Source organism: Eriocheir sinensis, unplaced genomic scaffold (genome assembly GCF_024679095.1).
Source record: "Eriocheir sinensis breed Jianghai 21 unplaced genomic scaffold, ASM2467909v1 Scaffold914, whole genome shotgun sequence".
Classification (NCBI taxonomy): Eukaryota; Metazoa; Arthropoda; class Malacostraca; order Decapoda; family Varunidae; genus Eriocheir; species Eriocheir sinensis.
Window position 1 is genome coordinate 92,501 of NW_026112291.1, and position 17,887 is coordinate 110,387.

Sequence of the window (17,887 nt, forward strand, 5' to 3'; positions counted from 1 at the left end):
GGAGGTGGGTAGGTAGATCATCAAGGTAAGCGGAAGACACCCCTAAAACACTCTCCCCTAGAGCTAATTTCCCTTTGCTGCCTCTTCTGTTCCCTTTAACCCACGCCCTTTTTCCTGTCTCCTCCCTCTTCCTTCCTTCCTCCCTCCCTTCCTCCCTTCCTTCCTTCCTTCCTTATCCTTCTCCCCTTATAGACCACTTTTATGTTTTTTTTTTTAATTTCCCTTCCTTCCTTCCTTCCTTCTATTCTCAGATGTTAGCGCCGCTCACAACAACTATATCCAAATTCCAGAAAGGAGATCAGTCGGGTTCTAATGAGTGTTATTTTAGGTTCATGGTGCGGAAGAAGGGTCACACTACCACCAGGGTCATAAAACTACCCCTGGAAATGCCTCCCACAACTTATATGAAAGCCTTGTCAAATATGTGTGCTTGGGCGCCGAAATGTTACAGAATATGGTCCTTAGAATCTTTTTGGTCGTGTTAGTGGTCGTGGGGCGGTGGAAGAGTCCGTGGGAGTGGTCGTTGGTTGGGGTGGGAGGGACCGTGGGAGTGGGAGTGGTCGTCGTACCCAAGATTTCCAGTCCATTTAGCAGAGTCGTGGGTCACCTGTTTGTCCTAGACGGGCCGGGAACGAAGAATTAACCCCGGGGAACCTCAGGGGAACCATACCTCTACAAATACGTCTCATTGTTGAAACTTCTTACCTCTAAAGTTTTGCGTCATTATCTTCTCTCTCCCATGTAGACACCCGTTAAACAGACCTCACTCTCTGTAAAGAAAGACTTATTTAAGAGAGGATCAAGACACCTCTCCTCTCTTTTGGGCAATTATCTATACTTCTTTTTCATGGGAGCAGTGAGTGATTAGCGGTCTTTTTTTGTGTCCACTTATTTTTGCCCTTGGTCTGCTTCCTCTACTGTAAAATAAATGTGTAGAAACTGTTTTATATTTAGACTTTACCTCGTGATTTCCTTTTTCCCGTTTAAGAGGTAGGAACCCCGCACTTGTAGACACTAGGTGCTGTGTGGGGTGAGAGGGTGCTGTGTGGGGTGTGAGGGTGCTGTGTGGGGCGCAAGGATGCTGTGTGGGGCGCGAGGGTGCTGTGTGGGGCGCGAGGGTGCTATGTGGAGTGTGAGGGTCCTATATATACCAGACTGTTGGAAGCTTTGAATCTAACCTTATTTCTCTCTTTAAACCTCCTCTTGAACTCCCTCTTCTCTTCGTTTCTCTTTCTTTCCTCAGCTCCCTTTGTACCTCTTGCTGTTTCGTCCCATTCTTTCCATCCCTTGTCTTCTTTGTTTATCTTTATTTTCTCCGCTGTCATTCTGTTTTCCTCCATTGTCTCTCGTTGTCTCACTGCTTTCCTTCCTTCTATTTCCACCTTTTCCCTTCTTCCCATCTTCTCGTCTCTCTGGTCATGTCTTTCCTCTGCCTTTCTTAGTATATCTCTTTATCTTCTCTTCTTCTGTCTCATCTGCTTTCCATCCATCTCCATCTCCCTTCTTTCCACCCCTTGTCTCTTGGTCGTGTCTTTCCTCTGCCATTCTTCTATCTCTCTATCTTCTCCCTCCTTCCCAAATGCCTGCTGTGTCCACTCCGAAAACCGTAGATAAAGTCTTGAGAATGTCCACACGAACGGAATCCAGAGCGAGGCACTTTTAAGGGGCGGACGCAGCGGGGAAGTCACGGCCTGTCAGTCTTTCCCGTCGCCTGGGGGAAGGGCGGGGGGACGGACTGGAACGGGGGAAGGGAAAAGAACGAGCGGGAGAGAACGGGAGGGAGAGAGGCAGAGGGGGGCAGGAAGTGGAGGAAGGTCGAGGGGAAGAAGAGGAGGAGGAGGAATGAGGTGGAGGAGTTGGAAGGGGATGCGAGGTGAAGTAAGGGAAGGGAAAGCAGAAGGTGGGATGGGGGATGAAGAAGAGAGACGGGATGGGTATGGAAAAGGCAGGGATGGGATGCAAAGAGAGGTAAGGGAGGGGAAATGAAGAGGGAGAAGGCGTGAGAAGGACAGAGGTATGCAAAAATGAAGAATGAGAATTGAACAGGGAAAGAGGGAAGAAAGGGAAGAAGAAGAGGGCAAGGGGAGAGGAGTAGGGATAGGCAAGAGAGGAAGGTAAAAGAAAAAGGGGAAGAAAGCAAGAGACGAGGAGCAAGAATTGGAATAAGAAAGGGAAGAAGAAGGTGAAGAAAGCAAGAGAAGAGGACTAGCAATAGGAAAGAGAAGGGAAAAAGGGGAAGGGGAAGAAGGCAAGAGGAGAAGGAAGAGGAGAAGAAGGAAAGAAGTGGAAGAGGGCAAGATGAGTGGCGTAGGAAGGGAAAGGAAAGCAAGAACAATGAATAAGAATGTGCAGAAAGCAGGAACGAGAAACAAGAACATGAAGAGGAAAAAGAAGGCAAGAACGAGGAGGATGCAATAGAAGAAGGAAGAGGAGGAGAAGCAAGGAGGGCAGAGGATGCAGGCAGGGCAGGGCAGGAGAGAGACTGGGAGGACTCCAGCGCTACCCATTACACTCTGGGGTCGAGAACCTTTGCATCCTCTTGACGAGGCAGCGAACGTCCTCTCGAGCCTCTGAGGGAGTGTTGTGACCTGGCGAGTGATCATGACTTCCTGGGCCCTCCGAGATGCCCTTCTGAGGATCGCAAGGGCAGGGCGCCGAGGACCATTTCATTGTACATTAGCTTGTGTTCTTAAACGTCTCGCCCCTTCAGTTCGCCTGTTTGAAAAGCCTCGCGTGCAAGTTGCTGGACTTGTCATGGACTGTTTTTAATGCTAGTGTTCATTTTACCCGACTGATACACATCTTGAAGAGCAAAATTACCCATGAAAACCCGGTTAGTCTTCTCTGTGTATTCTTAAACGTCTCGTCCCTTCATTTTGTCTGTTTGAAAAGCCTCTTGTAGAAGTTGCTAGACATTTCATGGACTGTTTTTAATGCTAGTGATAGTTTTACCCGACTGATACACATCTTGAAAGCAAAATTACCCATGAAAACCCGGTTAGTCTTCTCTGTGTATTCTTAAACGTATCGTCCCTTCATTTTGTCTGTTTGAAAAGCCTCGCGTGCAAGTTGCTGGGCTTTTCATGGACTGTTTTTAATGCTAGTGATAATTTTACCCGAGTGATACACATCTTGAAGAGCAAAATTACCCATGAAAACCCGGTTAGTCTTCTCTGTGTATTCTTAAACGTATCGTCCCTTCAGTTCGCCTGTTTGAAAAGCCTCGCCTGCAAGTTGCTGGGCTTTTCATGGACTGTTTTGTGATGGAAGTGATTGTTTTACACGACTCCTGCAGCTTCAACATAAAAAATCGCCCCTGAAAACCCGGTTACGGAATACTGAAGCCCTCCCTTGCTGATGCCCATTTCACGTTACGTTATATTTATCCGAAGTGTTTTAGGCATAATAGAGGAGTCGGCAAGGCCGGTATACAGAAGGCTTTTTTTCCTGAGCTCTTAAAGGCAAGGAGTTCCCAAGGGCAGTGTGCTGAAGCCTCTTTTTTTCTCATTCTTTTATTGGTACACGCCTGGAGACATGGCTGAGGCGTTCGTAAGGGGAGTATATTGAAGTTCTTGTTTTCTCTGGGCTCTTCAAGGCATTATGGAGTCCCCAAGGGCGCCACAATGTCATTTATCTTTATGGACATTATCTTATCGGTTCCTGGCTCGGCGGGGAGGTGGTTCGGTCGGGCGGAAGGGACGTTGTGTTTGTTATCGGGGGAAGAATGGGAACAACAGGAGGAGAAAGAAAGGAGAAAAGAGAAAAGGGGCGTTAGGTGTAGGAGGGAGGAGGAGGAGGAAAAGTAGGATGAGGATGGAGAAGAGGGGGCCAGGAAAGGAGATGGGAAGAGAAGTGATAAATTAGAAAGGACAGGAAGGAGGAGGATGGAAAGAGGACGAGGAGGAGGAAAAGAAAGAGAAATGGAAAGAAGAGATTGAGGAATAGGACAACAGGAGAGGGAGGAAAGAGGAGGAGGGAGTCATAAGGAGGAAGAGGGAGGGAGGTGGAGGGAAAAGGACAAGATAATGTGGAATAGGACAACAGGAGAGGGAGGCAGGAAAGAGGAGGAGGAATAAGTCATGAAGAGGAAGAGGAGGAGGAGGAGTAGGAGGAGGAGGAAGGAAGTCATGATGGAAAAGATAGCATTGAGGGACGTGGGAGGCTGGCGGGGGGGCGCTTGGGAAGGGAGATTAGCCACGGCGCTCAGGTAGTCGAGGTATAAGCCAGGTAAGGGCAGGTAAGGGCAGGTATAGGCCAGCCCTCGCGTCACTGTACTGTCAGGGCCCTAACGTCCTTATCACTTATGTATGCTTAATGTATTTCTGCCTTTAAGTTTTTCCTTCGTTTAAATATACATGAATCGAATTTTCATGAGCGACCTCTCTCTCTCTCTCTCTCTCTCTCTCTCTCTCTCTCTCTCTCTCTCTCTCTCTCTCTCTCTCTCTCTCTCTCTCTCTCTCTCTCTCTCTCTCTCTCTCTCTCTCTCTCTCTCTCTCTCTCTCTCTCTCTCTCTCCCTTCTAATTCTTCTTCTTCCTCCTCTCTCTCTCTCTCTCTCTTTCTCTCTCTCTCTCTCTCTCTCTCTCTCTCTCTCTCTCTCTCTCTCTCTCTCTCTCTCTCTCTCTCTCTCTCTCTCTCTCTCTCCCTCCTCCACCTTTCAAGTTCTCCTCCTCCTTCCTCTTTCCCTCCTTCCTCCTCCCTCTCTCCTTCCTCCTCTCCTTCTCCCTTCCTTCACCCCTTCAAGTTCTCTCTCCTCTCCCTCCTTCCCTTTCCATTCCATCTCCCCATCTACCTCCTCTATTTCATCTCCTTCCCCTCCCTCTCCCATTCCCTTTCCCCAACCTACCACCTCAATTTCATTCCTTCCCCCTCCCTTTCCATTCCATCTCCCCCAACCCACCACTTCTACTCCATCCCCTCTCCCCTCCCTTTCCAGTACACCTCTCCTCTATCCTCTACCCCTCCCCATCTTTCCTTTTTATTATCCAATCAATTTTTTTTGCTATTTTCCAATCAGTTCCTCACTCCAAATTTATCTCTCTCATCCATGTTTCATCATTTTTCTCCTACTCTTTATTTTTACTACCATATATTTCTCGCTTATTATTTTTATTCATTTTTTTTTCATTTCTCAATCAGTTCCTCACCCCCAAGTTATCTGTCTCTTCCATATTATTACATTCACCCTCGTTCTTTTTCTCCTCCTTTTTTACCATTTTTCTAGCTCATTATTATTCATCCTTTCTCTTATTCTTTTTTTCCTTTCCCAGTCAGTTCTCCACCCCCAAGTTATCTATCTCATCCATATTATGACATTCACCCTTCGTTCTTTTTCTCCTCCTTTTTTACCATTTTTCTAGCTCATTATTATTCATCCTTTCTCTTATTCTTTTTTTCCTTTCCCAATCAGTTCCTCATCCCTAAGTTATCTATCTCTTCCATATTATGACATTCACCCTTCGTTCTTTTCTCCTGCTCCTCTTATACCCTCTTTCTAGCTCCTTATTCTTCATCCCATTCTTTCTTACTTATTATTCATTCTTATTTTCTTTTTTGCACATCTTCATCGGTTCCTCATCGCCAGGTTATCTATCTCATCCATATTTTTATTCAGCCTCGTTCTTTTCCCTCCCCAACAAAGGCACGGACTCCACAACATAATCTTTTCCTTCGCCGTCAAAATATATTCCTCCAGTCTCCCCTCCGCCAAAAATGCTGTTCAGTTTTTCCTTCGTTTAAATATACATGAATCGAATTTTCATAAGCGACCCTTCTCTCTCTCTCTCTCTCTCTCTCTCTCTCTCTCTCTCTCTCTCTCTCTCTCTCTCTCTCTCTCTCTCTCTCTCTCTCTCTCTCTCTCTCTCTCTCTCTCTCTCTCTCTCTCTCTCTCTCTCTCTCTCTCTCTCTCTCTCTCTCTCTCTCTCTCTCTCTCTCTCTCTCTCTCTCTCTCTCTCTCTCTCTCTCCCTCCATTTTTAAAGTAAGAGTCTCTCGATTTATATTTTAGGGCAGTGAAGCGTAGAAGTGAAGGAGGAGAGGAGGGAGGAAGGGAGGAAGAAAAAGAAATGAGTGTTGGAGAGAGAGAGAGAGAGCAGTCATAATATCACCGGACAGCCGCATTTGTTAACCAGTCATCCGGTCACCATCACCACCACATCACCACCACCACCACCTTCTACCACCCACACAACCACCACCAACCATCACTACACTCTCCAACACCTTAAAACCAGATTACACGTCTCTCTTCGCCGTCCAACGGAATACAGATTATATTCAGCCCACATGAGAGGCGGCAGAGATCTGAGGATGGAGGAGGCGGTACTTGGGAGGGGGAGGAAGGGGGAGGAGCGAGGGAGAGGGGCGGGGTGAAGGGTGAGAGTGGGCTTGACTGGGGTGAGGGAGAATGAGGGAGGGAGGGAGAGCTGGGACGAAGATGAGTGAAGGGAGGAAGGATGAGAGAGAGAGAGAGGATATGTAAGAGAAGAGTGAGAGGGGAGAAAACAAAGATGGAGGAGGTGGGGAGGATACTGTGCAGGATAGGATTGTGCAAGCAGGCTGGGGAGGAGTTAGGATTCGTGGGGAGGACAGGGAGAGAGTTGGGAGAATTGGGACGGGATGGGGAGAATAAGAATAGGGTGGGGAGAATAGGAGTGCGGTTACGATAATTTTGACGGGATGGGGAGAATAGGAATTGGGTGGGGAGAATTATAAGGGGATGGGGGTGGTAGGAATTGGACTGGGAGAATAGGAATTGGGTGGGGAGAATTAGAAGGGGATTGGGGTGATAGGAATTGGACTGGGAGAATAGGAATGGGGTGGGGAGAATTAGAAGGGGATGGGGGTGGTAGGAATTGGACTGGGAGAATAGGAATGGGGTGAGGAGAATTAGAAGGGGATGGGGGTGGTAGGAATTGAAATGGGAAAATAGGATTGGGGTGGGGAGAATTAGAAGGGGATGGGGATGGTAGGAATTGGACTGGGAGAATAGGAATGGGGTGGGGAGAATTAGAAGGGGATGGGGGTGGTAGGAATTGGACTGGGAGAATAGGAATGGGGTGGGGAGAATTAGAAGGGGATGGGGGTGGTAGGAATTGGACTGGGAGAATAGGAATGGGGTGGGGAGAATCGAAAGAGGATGGGGAGAAAAAAAATGTCGACGAGATGGAAGTCAAGTGAAGAGGAAATGAAAAATAAAAACGAAAATAGAGAAAGCAAAAAAAAAAAAAAAGACGAAAAGAAGAGGAGGAGGAAGAGGAGGAGGAGGAGGAGGTCATCGTCATCATCGTTTTCATGCATCACTTCCTCCCTTTCTTCCTTCTTGCAATGGCTAATATATTCTCATGCAGTCAATCAGATCAATGGAAACAGAACTTAGGATTGTAATGTCTTGCTATACACATCTTCCCCTCCACCCCCCACTCGCCCCCTGTGTGTGTGTGTGTGTGTGTGTGTGTGTGTGTGTGTGTGTGTGTGTGGAAGGGAGGACGAAGGAAGAAGGATCATTGATTACAACGCCAACCCACGCCTCCTCCTATTCCTTCTTCGGCTTCTTTGACATCTCCTCCTCCTCCTCCTCCTCCTCCTCCTCCTCCTCCTCCTCCTGCAACTTGCCATATTCCTTCTCTTCTTCCCTTTTCTCTCTCCTCCTCTCCCCTTTTCATTGTCTTTGTCTCCCCCTCTCCTCTTCCCTCCATGTCTTTCTCTTTCCTCCTCCTTCTCCTCCTCCTTCTCCTCCTCCTCTTTCCTCCTCCTCCTCGAGCGTCACGTCTCTTCCTGCCTGTCTCTCTCCCTTCTTCGTCTCCTCTCCTGAAAAGTCTTGATCGCTTGTGATTATCTCCGTGGGATCCATCGCGATAGCCTTCCTCCCCCTTGCTTAATGGGCTCATTCGCTTGCTTCTTTCTTGTAGTTTCAATTTCCATTATATATAGCCACTTGTCGCCACGGAGAGGAGGAGGAGGAAGAGAAAGAAGAGGAAGAAGATAAGGAAGAGGTGGCTGAGGAGGAAGAGGCGACGACATAACGCATTAACTAAGAAAGGATAAGAATCAGAATATAAGGAAAGAGAAGATGAAGAGGAGAAAGAGGAAGAAGAGGAAAACCAAAAGACATCCCATAAATAATTGAGATGGACGGGAAGAGGAATAGGAGGAGGAGGAGAGGAGGAGGAGGTACAGACGAAGAAGGGAAGATAGCGTCGGTGGTGGTGGTGATGGTGGTGGAAGTTGAAAAATACAAGAAAAAATGTCTAAGGGGAAGGTTAATGGAAGCAAATAAGGAAGACACGATGAGGGATGAATGGAGTAAGCGAGGAGGAGGAGGAGGAGGAGGGAGATGAATGCGCAATTACCAGGACGAAGGGAAGGGAGAGGAGGAGGGACGAGGGTAGACTGCTGAAGAAGGAGGAGGAGGAGGAGGAGGAGGGAGAGAAAAAAATATATAGTTGTAGAAGACGAAGTGAAGGAAGGTGATGATGAAGAAGATGAAGAAGAAGGAGAAGGAGAAAAAAGAAAAATAAGATAAAAGAAAAGAAGAAGAAGATAAAGAAGAAGGAGAAGAAGAAGAAGAAGAAGAAGAAGAAGAAGAAGAAGAAGAAGAAGAAGAAGAAGAAGAAGAAGAAAGAAAAAAAGAAGAGAAGCTTGAGTTGGAGGAGGAAAATGACGTTGAGGAAAGTGAGGAGAAAAAATAATGAAAAAACAATTTGATGGATCAGAGGAATTACAAGAGCAAGAAGGAGGAGGAGGAGGAGGAGGAGGAGGAGCGACAGGAGCAAGAAGAAGCACTTACTTAAGAGGAGGAGGAGAAGAGGGAGGAGGAGGAGGAGGAGGAGAACATGCGGTGGGTAGACCAATCATGCACGAACTTCCTCCCCCCCTCCCCCCTTTGCTTCCTCCTTCCCTTCTCTCCCTCCCTCCCTCCCTCTCTCCCTTCCCTTCTCCCTCCCACTCTTTACCCCTTTCGTGCGTCCTGAATACAAGTTAAAACACTTCCACAGCCTTCCTTGTCTCCATTAGCATTACACACAGGAGGAGGAGGAGGAGGAGGAGGAGGAGGAGGAGGAGGAGGAGGAGAAGAATGCGTCAGGCTTTGTATATCTTCGCCAATCATCACCACCACCACCATCACCACCATCACCACCACCACCACCACCACCACTAGAGGGAGGAAAGGCGTATTGGGGGAGGGAGGAAAGATGTAGTCAATGAGAGAGAGAGAGAGCATCCTTAGCTTAGGAATGACATATTAACGTGAGTCTACGGGAAGTGATGCTTTTTTCCTCCTCCTCCTCCTCCTCCTCCTCCTCCTCCTCCTTCTCGTCTTCTTTTTCCTCCTGTTCCTTCTTTTTTTTCACATTTTGCCTTTCCTCAGATAACTTATTTTCTTTGTTTAGTTCAGTATTAAATAATCTGATTCTTTGTGTGTGTGTGTGTGTGTGTGTGTGTGTGTGTGTGTGTGTGTGTGTGTGTGTGTGTGTGTGTGTGTGTGTGTGTGTGTTCGCAAAATTTACATGCAGAAGCGATCATCAGATTTGTAAGGGACGTCTCTATACACTCAACCTCCTCCTCTTCCTCTTCCTCCTCCTCCTCCTCCTCCTCTTCCTCCTCAACCTCTTCTTCCACTTCCTTCACCTCCATCTCCTTCTTCATTGTGCTGCTCACGATTTTTTTTTTCGTTTTTCGTTTTCTTTTTTATTACTTAATTTTCTGTTCTTTCCATTTATTTTCTTTTTCACTTTTTTTTAACAATTTCTCCTTATTTTTCTCTTAGTTCTTATTTTTCTCTTAATTCTTATTTTTCTCTCAATTCTTATTTTTCTCTCAATTCTTCCTTTTTTTATTGCCTTGCTTTCATTTATTCTCTTTCCTCCTTCGCCTCTTTTGCTTCCTGTTCCTCTTTCTATAATTCATCCTCGCATGTCTTCCTCTCCTTCCTTCCTTCCATTTTATTATTTTTCCCTTCCCGTGACACGTTATTTATATTCACTTTCTTAACATTTCTTCCGTATTTTAATTTTTTTACAGCTAAGGAGACAGTTCAAGGGCGTAAAGAAAAATATATAAAAAAGCCCGCTACTCTCTGCTCCTGAATAGAGATCAAAGGAGTGTCCAAAAAATACCTCTCCCTCTCTCTTCCTTCCTCCCTTTCTCTCCCACACACCCCTTCGCCCTTCCCTCCAATTCCCTTTCATAACATTTTCTTCCTTTTGTCTTTCTCCTTCCTCTCTTCCTTCATCCTTTTTCTCTTCCACACCCCTTCCCTCTTCACTCCAATTCCCTTTCATAACATTTTCTTCCTTTTCTTTCTCTCCTTCCTCCTCCCCACATCTCCACTATTTCTTCCATCTCCATTATCTCTCCCTTCCCCTGGTTCCCCTCTCCCCGGGGGGCCACGAGCACACACACAGGGGGTCTACACCGCTGATCGTCCCCAGAAGAATAGAGCTCTTTACGTAAACACCGAGTCCCCTGTAATGGCAATCCGATCCTCCGCTGCCTCTATTTGAATAGGCTTGTGGCGTGTTTCTATAGGATCAGACCGCGATCAAGGGGCGAAAGAATGGCTTGTTTGTCCTCGTCCCTGCCCTTCCCTTCCCTTCACTGCCCTGCCCTGCCCTGCCCTGCCCTGCCCTGCCCTTCCCTGTTCTAAACCCCACCGTGCCTGTCCCTTCCTTTCTCTTCCCTTCTCTTCTTCCTTTTCTTTCCCTCCCATCCCTGCCCGTCCCTTGCTCTCTCTTCCTTTCACTGTTTTCTTCCTTTGCATTCCCTCTCCGTCCTTGTTCTCCTCCCCATCCCTGTTCTCTTCTTCCCTTGCTTTCCCTCCCCTTCTTTGTTCTATCCCCCTCCTTCCCGTCCTCTCCCTTCTCTTTCCTTCACTTGTCTTCTTTACTTTGCCTTCCCTTCTTCTCTCTGCTTGTGTTTACCTTGCCTCCTCCATTATGAGAGAGAGAGAGAGAGAGAGAGAGAGAGAGAGGTTATAAGGTTACAAGGAAGCACAACGTCAGACTCTTATTTACTACCTGCGCAAGATAAACGCGGCGCTGCGCACTAAATCACTGCGCAGGTCAGGCGGGAGTCCCATTATCGCGCTACATCACTCATTAACACACACACACACACACACACACACACACACACACACACACACAGTCCCCCGAAAAAGTATACATATTCAGGTAAACACACACACACATACACACAGATATACATACAAAACGGTTAGGTACGATTTCTTTCTTTTCCTTACTTGGTCTTGTTTCTTGATCCTATCTTGGCGGTGGTGGTTATGGTAGTGGTTGTGGTGGTGGTGATGGTGGTGGTATGATGGTGGTGGTGTTGGTGGTGTGATGGTAGGGATAGTGTTATTGTTGTTGTAGTTCTTGTTGTTGTTGTTGTTGGTGGTGGTGGTGGTGAATCTACGTTGTGGTTTTGGTCTGCTTGTTGGTGGTCTGTCAGGTTTCAAGGCTCCACTCAGGTTGAAGTCTTATTTAGGTTCCAAGTTTAATGTTATGAGGTCCAGCACCTGCTTCCCCCGCTGGCTGGCGTCTGAATAACACACTAGCCGCTCGTTAAAGATAAAAAAAAACCGACCAAAAAAATGTAATATATCAGGAGATGCACTAGAGTTCATCACGGGCCGTTCATATATCTTTTATACACTCTTACCCCTGAGAAAATAAATGGTCGTTGAGAGAGAGAAAAAAAATAATAATAACGAAGGAAACTGATGTATTTATGAATGCATTTTAAAACAGCCACGAGGTTGAATATTTTATGAAACTGAAAGCCGGGAAAAATTAATCACAGCAGAGAGAGAGAGAGAGAGAGAGAGGAAGAAGGGGCGGGGAGGAAAGAGTTATGGGCTGTCCGTCGAAATATATACTATAAGCGAGCCTTGTAGGGGGCGGGGGAATGGGAAGGGGGAAGGGGGGGCCTAGTCTTGTTCTTCGGCCATCTACTCCTCCTCCTCCTCCTCCTCCTCCTAGTTTGTCCATCGCCCCTTACGCTCCCTCCCTCCTTCTTCCTTCCCATCCATTCTCGTAACAGTAATGATAGTGGTAGCAGTTTCAGTAGTAGCAGTTGTAGTAGTTGTTGTTGTTGTCCTTTTTGATGTTCTTTTGGTAGTGAAGGAAAAACAGCAAGGAAAAAGGAAGGGTTCAGAAAAGTATGGAAAAGTAAATCAAAGTTACGTAAGAGAGTGAGAAGGATAGATGCAAAAAAGAAAGGTTAGAAGTATTGAAAGTAAGAAACGAGGAAGAGAAATACAAGAGAGAGAGAAAGAAAGAGAAGGGAAAAAAGATTGATGCAGAGAAGAAAGGTTAGAAGTATTGAAAGTAAGAAACGAGGAAGAGAAATACAAGAGAGAGAGAAAGAAAGAGAAGGGAAAACGATTGATGCAGAGAAGAAAGGTTAGAAGTATTGAAAGTGAGAAACGAGGAAGAGAAATACAAGAGAAGAAGAGAGAGAGAAAGAAAGAGAAGGGAGAAAGATAGATGCAAAGAAGAAAGGTTAGAAGTATTGAAAGTAAGAAACGAGGAAGAGAAATACAAGAGAAGAAGAGAGAGAGAAAGAAAGAGAAGGGAAAAAGATTGATGTAGAGAAAAAAGGTTAGAAGTATTGAAAGTAAGAAACGAGGAAAAGAAATACAAGAGAGGAAGAGAGAGAGAAAGAAAGAGAAGGGAAAAAAGATTGATGTAGAGAAGAAAGGTTAGAAGTATTGAAAGTAAGAAACGAGGAAGAGAAATACAAGAGAGAGAGAAAGAAAGAGAAGGGAAAAAAGATTGATGTAGAGAAGAAAGGTTAGAAGTATTGAAAGTAAGAAACGAGGAAGAGAAATACAAGAGAAGAAGAGAGAGAGAAAGAAAGAGAAGGGAAAAAGATTGATGCAAAGAAGAAAGGTTAGAAGTATTGAAAGTAAGAAACGAGGAAAAGAAACACAAGAGAGGAAGAGAGAGAGAAAGAAAGAGAAGAAAAATGAATTCAACAGGAGATATGGCAGAGGGAAAGATGACATTGATAAAAGGGCGTAAATCAAGGGAGATTAAGAAGATATTTAAATGGTGTAAGGGGTGAGGGGGCAAGGAAAAGGAAATGGACATGCCTAAGGTGATGGTGACAATGGGAGTAAAGAAAGGGAGGGTAAGGGAGTGATTTATATGGGCTAAGGGGTGAGGTGGGAATGAAAGGGAAAGGGAGAAAGATTAAGGGAGTTTAAGATAGGTGAAAGAAAAAAAATAAAAAGGAATTGAAAGGGAGGACATAGCAGGGTTTAAGATAATAGCGATAAGGGTGGAGGAAGGGAGAAGAGGGAGGAGAATCAAGAGGGAGAAAGCATGGAATAGGACCTGGACAAGAGGATAATGGTAGAGCGTAAGATAATATTGATAAAGGAATGTAAAGGAAGGGATAAAGAAGGGGTGAGGGAGAGGGTCATTTGGTCTGAGGAAGGGGGGTGATGGGGTGAGGGAGGAGGAGGAGGAGGAGGAGGAGGTATAGGCTCACTTTGTACCTGTAAGACACACCTGCCCTTCATCAATATTTATGGCGTCATTTTCTATCCAGGTGAGATAAATGATAATGTCGTTAGCGAGGATAAGTTTTTTTTTATTCTTTTTCCTTTCTCCTTCTTAGCTTTTTTTCTTTCCCTTCCTTCCTCTCTTTCTCATTCTTATTGTTTTATTTACATTGTTCGTTGCTTCCTGCCATTATCGTTTTTTAACCTTTTTCTGTCTTTCTCTCGTCCTCCCTCCCTCTTTTCCTTCCCTTCCTCCCTTCCTTCCTTCCTTCCTTCCTTCCTTCCTATTCTTCTTTTAATTATTTTCATTCTCCTCCCACGTATTAAAAAATCCACTCACCACTACCCACTTACTCACCCACTTGCTCACCTGAAGACACTCCCTCCCTCACACAGCTGACCTTCATGACCCTTCCCCCACCGCGCCTCGTGACATACTGGCAAGCTAGTCTGAGTTCACTTGATTAAACCTCCGATACTCCTCCCGTCCTGTGTTGGAGTGTGTGTGTGTCTACTGTACCTCATGCCTCGTACCTGCTACTTGTTACCTGATGCTTGATGCCCACCCAGCTCCCTTCAGCCATGACGGGGGATATGTAATGAGTGGGAAAATGTTCTGATGGTGAAAGGAAGAGGTTGTCAGGAGTGAGTTGTATTGGTGATCCTTTGTGAGTGTTTGAATTTTTTTTCTTGGTGTCCTTTTTCTCCTCTCATGTTTCTGCGGTTTGATGTTTTTCTTTCTTGTTATTTTTCTTCTTTTTCTTCAAGCTTCTTCTTTTGGTTTGATTCGATTTTGTAGTCATCTTTTCTTCTTCTTTTTCTTTTTTTTCTTCTATTTTTTTCATTCCTTCATTTCTTTTTCTCCTTCTCTTTCTCTTTTATTTATTTTCATCCTCTTTCTCCCACCCCCTATTGCTGTCATCATCTTTTCTCTCTCTCTCTCTCTCTCTCTCTCTCTCTCTCTCTCTCTCTCTCTCTCTCTCTCTCTCTCTCTCTCTCTCTCTCTCTCTCTCTCTCTCTCTCTCTCTCTCTCTCTCTCTCTCTCTCTCTCTCTCTCTCTCTCTCTCTCTCTCTCTCTCTCTCTCCTTCATACATTCTCTCTTTCCCTTCCTCCTCCTCCTCCTCCTCTTTCTCCTTCATTATTATCTCTTTGAGGTGTATTTTGGGTTATCTTTCTGGGCCGCGTCTCGTATTTCCGTCGTGCTTTTAAGATATACCTTTCGCCTGTCAAAGCGGTCAAACGTGTTCCCTTTAGCTTTTGACCCGCCCGCCGCTGCAGTCCGTCTTCTTTTTCCCCTCGCCCTTTTTATCTTCCATCTCGGTGAACTTTCTTTGTTGGGGCTGTCTCGGAGAATATCAATCTTTTCGAGGTATATTTTTCATCACTGTATCGTCTCTGGGTACTTTAGTTACTTGTATATATATGTAAATAGTTGGTCGGTTTATTATTTTTAGATATTTGGTTAGTGATATGTAAGATAGTTAAATATATAGATGGATACAAAGATAGATATTTATAAAGGTTAGTTGGTTAGTTAATTGGTTTCATAGATTCAGTAAGCTGGTTGGCTACTTTTCACACAAGGCCTGAGTGAGATGGAGATTCCAGTTTGTGGTCGCGTGGGTAGACAAGTTTTTTTCTCTTTCTAGTACTTTTCATGGCTGTTTTTTCTTCTTCTCTACCCCAAGGCTCATTCTTCTCTAGATTCACAGTCATTACACCACCACCACCACCACCACCTCTACTACTACTACTACTACTACTACTACTATAACCACCACCCCTATTACTACTACTACCACCACTACAACCATTACCAACATGTGACAATTTTTTTCTCCTTATTTTCAGAACATGCGCGGCTGCGGGGCGTGATGGTGGGCGTGCCTGGCGGAGGAGGTGCTGGTGGAGGTGTGGGTGTGGGGGAGGGCGTGGGGGTGGGCGGGGGTGAGGGTGAGGCACTGAGGCGGGCGGCGGCTGAAGGAAACACCGGGAGACTTTTGGCACTGATTGAAGAAGGCGCGTCCGTCAACAAGGCTGATGAGGTGAGTGTTGATGAGATTTTGGCACCTGTGTTTTACCTGTATGTATTGCCGTTTGTGTTTGTCTGTTTCCCTTCACCTATCTTTGTTTGTTTACTCGTTTTTCTTTTTTGTGTTTTTTTATCTTTTTTTTTCTCTGTATTTCTCTTCTATCTGTAATGTGTTTCCCTGTATGCCTGTCTGTTTTCCTGTCTGTTTTGCCTGTTTATCTTTTTTTGTGTGTGTTTTTACCTGTTTTTTTTCTCTGTATTTCCCCTCCACCTGTAATGTGTTTCCCTGTATGCCTGTCTGTTTTCCTGTCTGTTTTGCCTGTTTATCTGTCTTTTTGTGTGTATTTGTAACTTCTTTCCTCAGTGTCTGTGTGTTACCCTTTATCAGTCTGTGTCTCCTCTGTATGCCTGTCTGTTTCTTTGCTTTCCCGTCTGTCTGTTTGTTTCACCCGTTTGTGTGTTGTTTACCTGTTTGTTTATGTTTACCTGTCTGTTATCTTGTCTTTGTTTGGCTTTCTGTTTATTTCCCTGTATGCATCTGTGATCTTTTCTTTTTTCTTAGTCTAAACTTTTTTTTGTCTCTATGTTTGATTTCCTACACCTTGTTTATGCCTTCCTGTTTGCTTTCATTAATATGGTTACCTGATTGGCTGTTTGCATATATGTGTTTATTTGATTCTCTCTCTCTCTCTCTCTCTCTCTCTCTCTCTCTCTCTCTCTCTCTCTCTCTCTCTCTCTCTCTCTCTCTCTCTCTCTCTCTCTCTCTCTCTCTCTCTCTCTCTCTCTCTCTCTAATAATATGTTTACCTGTTTGGCTGTTTGCATCTATGTGTTTATTTGATTCTCTCTCTCTCTCTCTCTCTCTCTCTCTCTCTCTCTCTCTCTCTCTCTCTCTCTCTCTCTCTCTCTCTCTCTCTCTCTCTCTCTCTCTCTCTCTCTCTCTCTCTAATAATGTGTATACCTGTTTGGCTGTTTGCATCTATGTGTTTATTTGACTCTCTCTCTCTCTCTCTCTCTCTCTCTCTCTCTCTCTCTCTCTCTCTCTCTCTCTCTCTCTCTCTCTCTCTCTCTCTCTCTCTCTCTCTCTCTCTCTCTCTCTCTCTCTCTCTCTCTCTCTCTCTCTCTCTCTCTCTCTCTCTCTCTCTCTCTCTCTCTCATTCTATTTAAAACCGCCTGAGGATATGTATGTATGAATGTATGCTTGTATATGTGTATGTATGTCTGTATGTACCCTTTGTGAATTCATGTATCCACTGTGTCCTTCGTGTATCCTTCGCGTATCCTTCACGTATCCCTTGTGTATCCTTACGTGGTGTATTTTTTCTTCTATTTTTGGTGAAGTCTTGTGTGTTTCCGCCTTTGTCTCGTCTCGCGCCTGTCACTCACCTTCCCTGCCCGTGAACGCACCTGGGAGGGAATCTATTTTATATACCTGTGGAGGAAAATATTCTCTCAACCTTGCCCTTTCTTTACCTGCATTGTTCTCTTTCTTGTTTGTCTTTTCATTTTTATCTCCCCTTTCTTTTCTGCCCTTTTTATCTCCTCATTCATGCAGGTTAATTTTTTCCAACTCTGGTATGCAACTTTTTTTTTATTTTGTCCTGCATCTATTTATATATTTTTCCCCTGCAACTTAATTTTGTTCTCTCCTGCAACTTACCATTCTTTTCATTTCCCTCCCATGCAGTCAACTTATTTTTCTTTCCTCTCTTCTCTCTCTCTCTTTCAGTCTGTCCTTTGTTCGTATTTACTTTCCATTCTCTTCAAGTTTTCCTTTTCATTTCCTCCATTTTCTTCTCTATCTTGTTTCAGTTCCTCTTCCTGTCTATTGTTCGCCATTCCTTTCCATTCTCTTCTCTGTTTATCTTTGCATTCCTCTTTTTTTTCTATCTTTCAGTTTGTCTTTGGTTTTTAATTTCTTTCCATTCTTTATTTCCTCCATTTTCCTCTCTGTCTTTTTATCTTTTCCTCTTCCATGTCCTCCTTCTCCTCCATTCACTTTTGTTTATCTCTTCATTCCACCATTTTCTCCTCTATCTTGTCTCAGCTCCTCTTCCATATCCTCCTATTCGTGTTTCTTACTCCTATTTCTTTCAACTCCTTCTCGTCTATTTTTATTTCCTCTGCTGTGTATTTTCTTCCTCCTTTGTTCTCCTTAACCTCTTTTGTATCAGGGGTGTTGACTCGGTACCTGATACTGCTTATTCTTCCTCCCCTTGCCCACCTGGCGCACCTTAAGTAATTACCCACCTGCATCTCATTGCTACACCTCTCCAGTAAATTGTTTCATGGTTATCAAGCAGTTGCGTTACATGAACTTCTTAGCAAAGGTTTCAGTAGCTCTTA

General features: G+C 44.9%; 1 protein-coding gene across 1 annotated transcript in view; it reads left to right on the forward strand.

Moving 5' to 3' along the window:
- LOC126994903 (uncharacterized) overlaps positions 1 to 17,887 on the forward strand; it is a 66,416-nt gene that overhangs the window by 45,189 nt on the left and 3,340 nt on the right. Inside the window, exon 2 of the mRNA XM_050854175.1 lies at positions 15,362 to 15,555. Within this exon, the coding sequence (XP_050710132.1) occupies positions 15,385 to 15,555 (171 nt within the window). The 5' untranslated portion in view covers positions 15,362 to 15,384. The remainder of the gene's footprint in view (positions 1 to 15,361; positions 15,556 to 17,887) is intronic.